This window comes from Triticum dicoccoides, chromosome 1B (genome assembly GCF_002162155.2).
Source record: "Triticum dicoccoides isolate Atlit2015 ecotype Zavitan chromosome 1B, WEW_v2.0, whole genome shotgun sequence".
Classification (NCBI taxonomy): Eukaryota; Viridiplantae; Streptophyta; class Magnoliopsida; order Poales; family Poaceae; genus Triticum; species Triticum dicoccoides.
This window is the reverse complement of record NC_041381.1, coordinates 411,972,186-411,981,762: the sequence shown is the minus strand read 5'-3', so window position 1 is coordinate 411,981,762 and position 9,577 is coordinate 411,972,186. Positions and strand designations below refer to the sequence as shown.

The following is a 9,577-nucleotide window of genomic DNA, read 5'->3' as shown; positions in this document are numbered from 1 at the left end:
CTGAAGACGCCTGAGCAGCTGTTTTGTCTCCAACCTTTTGTCTCTTCCTGCCCCTCCCCCTCGCTCTCTCTCTATCTCTCTCCCTCCTCTCTCTCTCTCACACACACACACACATTTCTCTGTCATGCAAGGAACAAACTGCACTGGTTATTTATGGAGAACCTCCTCGCTTTGTCGAGTGCTGGAGTTCATATGCAAGTTTTGGTCCCATGCGTGCAGGTGCAAGCGTCTGCATAGACTAGAGTGAGAGTAGTGTGCTGCCTGGTAGGATAGGAGTGCCTAGCTAGCTAGCTCTGAAGAGTGAAGAAGCCAGACTTGTCTCCAAGGTGATCTTGGGACATGACAATGGCGGCCGGAAGAGATCAGAGGGTCGAAGGGGTGAGGCAGTACAACAGGTCCAGGGTGCCTCGACTGAGATGGACGCCCGACCTCCACCGCTGCTTCGTCCACGCCATACACACTCTTGGAGGCCAGTACAGTACGTATAGGCAGCAAGCATACCCCTCTAAGCTCACTTCATCTCTTTGCTTGCTTTCTCTCTTGTTTTTGTTGTGCTCAAGCTTGGCTAGCTGTTGCTAACTGCTGGTATTTTGCTTGTGCAATGCGTGCGGACGATTCTTCAGGGGCTACACCTAAGAGAGTTTTGCAGCTGATGGGGGTGGCAGGGCTCACCATATCTCATGTCAAGAGCCATCTACAGGTTTGCATGCGCTTGACGATGCTTACTGCAGGTCTGTGTGCAATGTTATCCTCTCTTGGTGTGTGGTTGATATGTTGTGTGTGCTTGTTAAAAACAGATGTACAGGAACATGAGAGGTAATGATCTTGACATGATGCAAGGTACGCAGTAATATGAGAAGATTAGTCTTGTTCCTGTAATCATCATCAACTTTTTATATCTGTATAACTGTGTGTGCATGCCCAAGATAATGTGCACATACACTTCAATCTGGCTAATAGTAGCCTGATTAATAAATTGTCAAAGAAAACAACATATAATTTTCCTCTCTTCTTGCTGCAATAAGCTGCTACATGGAAGTGCATCATTAGGCTCATTCTCATGTCATAGATACATGTGCATGCATGCATGCCTGGCAGGCACACTTCTAAACAGCCACCTGCACATTCGTTGTGTCCTAAAGAAAAGCCACAATTAATTAAATGCTACAAGAAGGTGGTACTTTTATTCTCCATGCATGCATGCATGCAGCAATGAGCCAAAAGCCTAAGCAGTTCTACCAATCTCTTTTCTTGTGATGGCCAGGCATTCAGCAAATGGATCAGGAGCACGCATTCGAAGGAGGAGGCATGGAAGTTTGGACAGATATGCAGCAAGTTCATCATCATAGTGAGTACTGTGATGGACCCTATTGCAGGTGCCACTCTACAAAGCATACAAAGGGGTCACTGCTCCACCACCCCCAACTGAAAAGGTCATTGCCTTTCCTCTCTCTCTCTCTCTCTCTTGCGATCCATTGTTTTGCCAATATCCCTAGCCCATCAGTCACATCATGAACCATTCCTTGATTCTTTCACCTCTCACATGACTGAATGAATGCATGATGACAAGAGAACAGCAACACCTGTGTTGGCACTGCACAAACTTTGCATTCCTTTTGCATGCTTGCTGCATGAGGGCTCCATCACATATTCCTACCTAGGATGCCTAGAGATGCATACTGTGCTGATGTTTGGTACATGGGCGTTTGCATGCCTACAAGTAGAAAGTGAGGTAGCTTTCACAGACTGTAGTATACTGGTGCACTCTGGTAGGAATATGCGGAGTGAAGAATTATTGACCAGCCTACTTTGGTCACATCATCACTACCTCTTTTTTCTCATTATATTATTTAAAAAAATCCATTTCCCTTTATAAACTACTACTGTGTGGTTTAGCTTACATTTATTTCCAAAATTTATTGCTTCACTCAACTCCCTAGATAATCATATGTGAGATCCCTTTACCCCCAATCCAGTTTTTATAACCCAAAAAATGCTTCTGGAGTTTTTCGAAAAAACTAAAATATTTGTTTAAATTGGCATCAAGTTTGTATACCTATTTTAATGACGCAAGCGAAAAAGTACTCCCTCCATTTCAAAATATTTGAAGTTCTAGGTTTCTCCTAAGTCAAGCATTTATAAGCAAGTGTCACCCGCAAAAAAAAAGCATGTATAAGTGCTATAGTCTATTGAAAAATATAGCAACATCTGAAACTCCAAATCAGTTTTGTATTTCATTATATTCATAATAAAACTTACCAGGCTTACATGGTCAAACTTAAAGAAGTTTGTCTAGGGACAAAGATAGAATTTCAAATATTTTGAAACGGAGGGAGTAGTATTTTTATGTTTACACACTCCGCAAATTCCTTACCAGGTTCACCTCACCTCACCTCACCACTCAGGCATGTAAAATCTGCTGAAGAAATAATGGAATCACTATGTTGGTTATATGTGAGCTAGCTTTTCATACAATTAGAATTTAGGACATTTTTCAATTATGTATCTGTGCAGCTTAATCAACTAGCAAAGGTATTACAACATTCCAAAAAAAACTGAAGAAAAGTAATTATGCCACCATGCAGGCCATCCGAGATGGAGACCGCACACGAGTCAGGAGCGAGCCCACAGAAAAACTTGGTCATCAGGGGCCAAGGAATATGCGAGAGGGACGTGACCTCGGGCACGTACGTTCTCGCCGCTGCAGGCCAAGCATACTACTACTCCCACTGCATGCAGACGACGACGACGACGCACGAGCAGGGCCACCACCTGCCGCCGCGCTCCCGGACATGGCAGCGCACACCTGCAGCAGGCGGTGGTGGCGAACAATCCGCTTGCCCCGGCTGCACGCCCGCGCCGCGGGAGCGGGAGCGGGACCTCGCCGCGCCAAGGCGTGGTGCTGGTGGTGACCTCGCACCCTACTGCGAGGTAAGTATAGCCGTCTACTAGCCCGTCTCGTCTCGCTGAGCCCGGCCCACCGCTGCAAAAGCGCTTCGGACGAGTCGCATGCGCGCGCGGCGCGTGGATCCTTGTGGCCCGTCGAGCCTCGCGTCGCCAATCTCCATGCATGTCCTTGTACCAGCTAGTCGCTGAGTCGATAGGTGGCAGCGTGCGTGCGTGCACTGAGGCACTGACAGAAGTGCTGCGTTTTGCAGGAGCGGAGCGGCGAGCTAGTCCATGGCCACCAAGGTGTCGCGCCGGCCAGCCACGGGAGGCCGAGGGGCACGGCGGCGGAGCGGGCCGACGGCGAGCCGTCTCTGTCGTTGACGCTGGAGCTGGACTCGGGGCGCCTCGGCGGGAGCGGCGCGGGGCAGTGCCGCACCGACGTCAGCGAGCAGGGCAGCTTCCTGACGTCGTCGGCGGCGAGTCTTTGCGGCTCCTGCTCGGGGCGGCGCCGCGGCGGTGTTAGCCTGGACCTGTCCCTTTCGCTGTACAACTGACTCCGGCCAGTGAGGGATCGAAAGTATGGATGCGGGTTTCGAAGAGATGGCGTACGTATGTATTGGTGTACCGTTCCTCCTGTGTATGTGTACATTTGAACGTCTGGAGCTTCACTCCGATGCAAATTTTGTCACGGGCGGGCCGCGTGCACGTCGCGCACCGGCACTAGTGGCGCGTGCTCTGCTCCCCTGGGCTGGGGCTCCCCGCTCCGTCCCGCGCTGTGGGCACGCTACAGGTGGAGCGCGAGTTCCACCAGCATAGGAATAGCAATGGAAGAGAGGATTTATTCCTTATAAATAGCGTTACAGTCAGCTAATACACGCTTTTTCGCAATGTCTGGAATCTGATGCAACCAACAAGCGGTGCTACCTCCAGATCTCCCCACATTAGCTAGACTATGAGCAACACTATTTTGATTACGATATATTTTCAGCGAAACAAACCCATGAAGCTAAGGGGCTTCTTGATCTCTATCATCATATGTCCATAGGTAGACAGGCCAAGCGAATCATCTGTCAACACAACGGTAGCAGCTGAGTTACCTGACTGGATCACTATTGGTAGATCAGAGCGTTGCACACTCATAGATACTCCTTCAAGAATCGCGCTAACCTCCGCTTTCAGGGCATCTTTACAGTGGAACAAACATTTGTAAGCTGAGAAAATACAAAGCCATCGGAGTTTCGGAGAACCATACGAGTGCGTGTCTCTTTCAAGTATTAGTCATAGTGGAAGAGAGGGGTAATTACCTGGCCTTTTTTTTTACCATAATACAGTATGGTAAAAAAAACTACTGTTTGTCACTTTCATTATATAAGGGTAACCACAATGTTACAATGGTTGATGGGAGTGCAACCATAGAGATACAAGGTGTAGGAAGAAAAATGACTAAAGACTATAAAGTAAAATAGTGGCAATTATTCATATGTTATCAATCCAGGATGACATGCCATCCTTAAGACTGGGCTTGGCTCTAAGCATGGTTAACTTGAAAGACCTGCGAAAGTCATGTCTGCATTCAGAAATGGAGCATGGGATACCCTCAAAACTCAGTCCATTCCTTTGGTTCCAAATGCTCCAACAGCCCACTATCATGATTTCCATAAAAAAAACTATGTTGGTACCTCTGATTGGCATCCATGATAATGTCATGTAATTACCTGGCCTTTCCTGCGAAATCCCCTCTTTGTTTTTGTGAGGACATGAAATCACTATATATAATAATAAAATAAAGGCACCCCTTGCAAATAAAGGGCACCCTTTGCAAAAATCACTGATGTAATAAATGACGAATCGCATGTGGACGACTTGTTGCAATTAGAGAGTTTTGGTGAAATTTCTTTTCACACGCAGAGGAGATTGATGGGCCTATTTGTGTGTGTTTTTGTTGTTGATTCGATTATTTAAACGATCTATCTTTCAAACTCTGTGTGCAAATCACAAAACATTTTCACCTTTGCATTCCTAGCGTCGAGATCTTTAAAACTAGATCTCATGTTGATAGGTTTTAGGGAATTCTTTCGACAGTTATGCTCTTAAACTATACAAATTTGTGCTTCAGAACTGTACTAACTAGTGCTTCAAAAACAATACTAAGTGTGCTTCACTTTTGGGTAAGCACTGTTGTGCTTTTTCACGCGAGAAGCGTACCTATGCTTCGCTTGTTGTGGAAGCACAATTTTGCTTTTCCACGCGACGGGAGGAGGACAATTGTGCTTCACGTGGAAGCACAATTGTGTTTCACTTTGGGGAAGCACAAAAACACAACTGTAATTTCACACAGAAGCACAATTAAGCTTCACTTTTTTGGAAAGCACAGTCGTGATTTTCACGTGAGAAGCACAATTATGCTTCACACAAGCACAACTATGCTCCACATCCCCTAACATGTAAAAACCGAAATAATTAAACAAACAAAAGAAAAAGATGATAAAACTGGGAAAAGGGAAAAAAAGGTGAAACAACGAAAAAACTAGAAAATTAGAAAAATAACGTTCTGGTGGGAGAAGCACCAACGTGCGACACGTGCCAACGCTGGGACACGCCGCTTGGTATGGGGGCGCTCCTGTGCTAGGGATTATCCACTCTACTTGCCCATCAATAGTCCGTCTTGCTCATAAAATCTTGGTATGAAGCCTCGACTACAATAGATGTCCAATAGATGTCCCCATAAGTAGAGTGGACAACGCTTGGTATGAAGCCTCGACTACAATAGATGTCCAATAGGGAACGCCCCCATAAATAGAGTGGATAATCCCTATTGGACACCCACTTTGAAAGTGCTAGTTATCGACTAGAGGGGGGGTGAATAGGCGGTTTTTAGGAAAGTCTTCAAAACATGGGAGTTTCGAGGACAAATGATAGAAACAACCTAATTGATATGCAGCGGAAGATAAACTACAACAAGCAAGCCATAATCAAGTATGCAATAGCATTAACATTTGAAGATTAATAGCAGCTGGGTAGTAGGATCAGGATGGAAGATAGTATGAAGCCAATCAACAATAATAGTCAAGCAATGAAGTCAATCGGATAAAACAATAAGCAATGACTTCACGAAGACAAACTCAAAGTAAAGGAGGGAAGAGATAGAACCAGTTGCTTGTTGAGGACACAGGATTTGTTGGACCAGTTCCAGTTGCTGTGACAACTGTACGTCTGGTTAGGGAGGCTGAGATTTAACTCAGAAGACCATGTCTTCACCTTATTCCCCTTCAGCTAAGGTCACTTAGTCCTCGCCCAATCACTCTGGTAAGTCTTCAAGGGAGACTTCCATACCTTCACAGACTTCGTTCACTCGGCAATCCACAATGACTCTTGGATGCTCAGAACGCGACGCCTAACCGGCTGGAGGATACACAGTCCTCAAGTGTAATAAGTCTTCAGGTCACACAGACAGAAAGACTTCAGTGATGCCTAACACTCTTTGGCTCTGGGTGTTTGGGCTTTGTCCTCGCAAGGATTTCTCTCTCTCAAATGCTTCGAGGTGTGTTGCTCTCAAACAACAAAAGTCGTATACAAACTCTGAGCAGCCACCAATTTATGGTGTAGGGGATGGGCTATTTATAGCCACCAGGCAACCCGACCTGATTTGTCCAAAATGACCCTGGGTCACTAAGGAACTGACACGTGTTCCAACGGTCAGATTTCAAACACACATGACAACTTTACTTGGGCTACAAGCAAAGTTGACTCATCCAACTCTGGATAAGAGTTGCTCTCATTGTCTTCGCTCGAAGACATAGGATTTGGGTTGAGCATCACTTCAGTCACTCTGACTTAGTTCACTTGGACCCCACTTAACAGTACGGTGGTTCCTATGACTCAACAATGAAGAAAGGAAACGACGAAACCACACAGTCTTCGCGCTCCATTGTCTTCATGTAATGTCTTCTCATGTCATAGTCTTCAATATGAATATCTTCTCATACCACCATTGTCTTCAATGTCTTCATACATTTTTAGGGGTCATCTCCGGTAGGTAAACCGAATCAGTGAGGGACACTACCTGTGTTATCCTGCAATTCTCACAAACGCATTAGTCCATCAACCAACTTTGTCGTCAATACTCCAAAGCCAACTAGGGGTGGCACTAGATGCACTTACAATCTCCCCCTTATTGGTGATTGATGACAAACTGGTTGAAGTTTTCAACGGGGATAAAGTATGTGAAATTGTAAGGATAGGAATTGTCTTCATAAGTAGCAAGGGCTCCCCCTGAAGATGTGCATATTAATAATTTTCTTTTGGATTGCAAATGCACATGGCAGGTTGTACTTATGGAGATCCACTTCAACTTATGAAGATAATTCATCATGCATGAAATGGTATAACAAGTAGAATGACATGCATAATGAAAAATGGACGTCTGCAGGATGATCTAAGTGCGGAAGTTATCATCGCATCGGAGTAAAGCAAACACGTAGCAGAAGTAGCAGACGACCATCAAGTTTAGGTGTTACAACTCAAAGAACCAAATGTATCAAAATGCAAGAGTTGTAAGCACGCAGCAAAATATAATGCAATCGCCCATATGAACCCGCTTGAAGACTATCAACTCATACACTTCTCCCTCTTTTGTCAGTAATGACCAAAAGGTTTGAAGACATAGAGCATCTACTCGTCTTCTTGATGAGTAGGTGAAGCAGCAGGGTTGTTGTCGTTGGGTGGCGGTGCAGAGGAACTTGGTGCAGTGTCGATGCGTGCAGTAGTTGGAGGTGGTGAAGTAGCGCCATCTTCATCATCGATCACTCTGGCATTAACTGTTGCCGCGGAGGAGGAATATTCAGAGTCTTCAAGAGATGGAGTTCTTCGTAAGACAGCATTCCATGGAGGAGTGTAGTCAAACTGAAATCTTTCATTGAAGCCATCGTCTTGAAGATCTGCTCCAGCACTAAGCAGGGTCAAACTCTTCCATGATCTCCGGCAAGTTTCATGAGCAACAAAGGCATTCTTGGTGGCAAGGTTGCGAATGCGATTGACATCCACCAAGAGGCTTTGCATCTGTCTCTTGAGCCAAAAGTGATGTGTATCCTGTTTCTGATGAAGGGCCACAAGAAGTTCTCGGTCATTGAGAATGCAAGAACGCTTGCGAGGCCTTTGGGCAATGGTGCTTTCAGTGGCTTCAGTGGACGCTCTGTGAGGCAGACGAGTGTTACCAGCAAATGGATAGATTCATGTTGCTGTTGGAACACCTTCAATAGGCTGAGTGAAGCTTTGGTGCTCGATGTTCTGAAGACAAAGCGGCGTCTTGGCAGGGTCAGAATATATAGCATCAACTGACATATCAACTTCTGGTAGAAATATTATATGATTGCGAGCAGAGGGTTGATAGTTGATAGTAGAGTGGCGCTTGATAAGGCGCATGACCCATGGAGCATAAAACTTCAGACCAAAGAGATCAGAACCGGAGGCAGCAAGTTGTCTTATGAAGAATTCCTGAGTGTTGAAGCTGATGCCATTGAGAATATAGAAGCCCAAAGTCTTCATAGTTCCTTCAAGCTTGGCCGCTGATGAGTGTCCCTTGACTGGCCATAGAGTTCGCCTGATGATATGATATATGGTTCGAGGCAGATGCTCAAGGTCTTCAACAAAGAAATGTGTGGGATATTCAGCGTCAGATGGCAAAGGCTTCATCATGCTCAGCATCTGGCTCATATTGGGTTCTGGCTTATGAAAGATGCTCTCTACAGCATTGCGGTGTAGCTGATAGTAAGGTTCATACAGTTCTCCAGGAGTGGCTAGCCCTGTAAGCTCGATGATGTCCATAGCTTTGGCTTCATGATGAACATTTCCAGTCATCCACTCGAGAACCCATGTCTTGATGTCTCTGTTGTAGCCGCGAATGTGCAGAGTGGCATAGAATTGAAGCAATAGCTCTTCATTCCAATGTTCTTTGTCTGTCACAAAGTGGAGCAGACCAGCATCTCGAAAGCAATCAAGTGCTTCTTCTAAGCATGGCAGTCCAGCAATGGCTTCAGTGTCAAGGCGCATATGAGGGAAAATGCGCCCTTGATCATATAACACGCATGAGTAATAGCTTCTCTGTTGATAGCTCCAGAACCTATCTGATGATATTCTTGGCTTGGAGTAGGGGTTCTTGGCGTTGTCAAAGAAGGTATTGTGGCTCTTGAAGCCATTAGCATTGAAGGACCCGAGGGAGTTGGCAGTACCTAGAAACCTTGGCAACCTGGGCTTTGGCTTCTGCACTTGAGGCCTATGCTCAATATGATTGTCAAATTGCGGTCCTGAGGCAGAGGGTGGAGGCACCAGAACAGGCCATCGGACAGTAGTGAGCTGACCATGACTATATGCTTGCTCAATTGTGTGAGGCCTTGGAAGCGGAACAGGAGCAAGGGCAACATCGGAGGCAGGCTGCACGACAGGTGCTTCGGGAGCAGTTGTCATGTTGGCTTCAGGTGCAGCATCCTCATTGGCTTCGGGTGCAGCATCCTCATTGACTTCAGGTTCAGTAGCCACATTTGCTTCAGGCACAGTTAGTGTAGGCTTCACATTAGCATCAGCCATGACTACGTCACTGGCTGTATTGACGTTGGTGGTGGCAGCCTCAACATTTTCAGCCTCCTCTTGACGAACAGGAGGGTCGGGCACAGACACGTTCTGATCATGAACT

The 9,577-nt window shown here is 46.0% G+C and overlaps 1 protein-coding gene across 1 annotated transcript; it reads left to right on the top strand.

Annotated features, from left to right (window-relative positions):
- The first annotated feature begins 200 nt into the window (after nt 1-200).
- Nucleotides 201-3,443, top strand: LOC119350428. The gene is made up of 6 exons (XM_037618266.1): nt 201-478; nt 624-700; nt 798-840; nt 1,265-1,433; nt 2,586-2,931; nt 3,159-3,443. Exons 1-6 carry the CDS (start codon nt 340-342, stop codon nt 3,441-3,443), a joined length of 1,059 nt encoding a protein of 352 aa, XP_037474163.1. The 5' UTR covers nt 201-339.
- The last annotated feature ends 6,134 nt before the right edge of the window (nt 3,444-9,577 follow it).

Coding starts and splice junctions, on each gene's coding strand:
- LOC119350428 (XM_037618266.1), top strand. CDS start 340: ATGACAATGGCGGCCGGAAGAGATCAGAGGGTCGAAGGGGTGAGGCAG. Junction 1,434..2,585: donor CACCACCCCCAACTGAAAAG/GTCATTGCCTTT, acceptor GCCACCATGCAG/GCCATCCGAGATGGAGACCG. Junction 2,932..3,158: donor ACCTCGCACCCTACTGCGAG/GTAAGTATAGCC, acceptor TGCGTTTTGCAG/GAGCGGAGCGGCGAGCTAGT.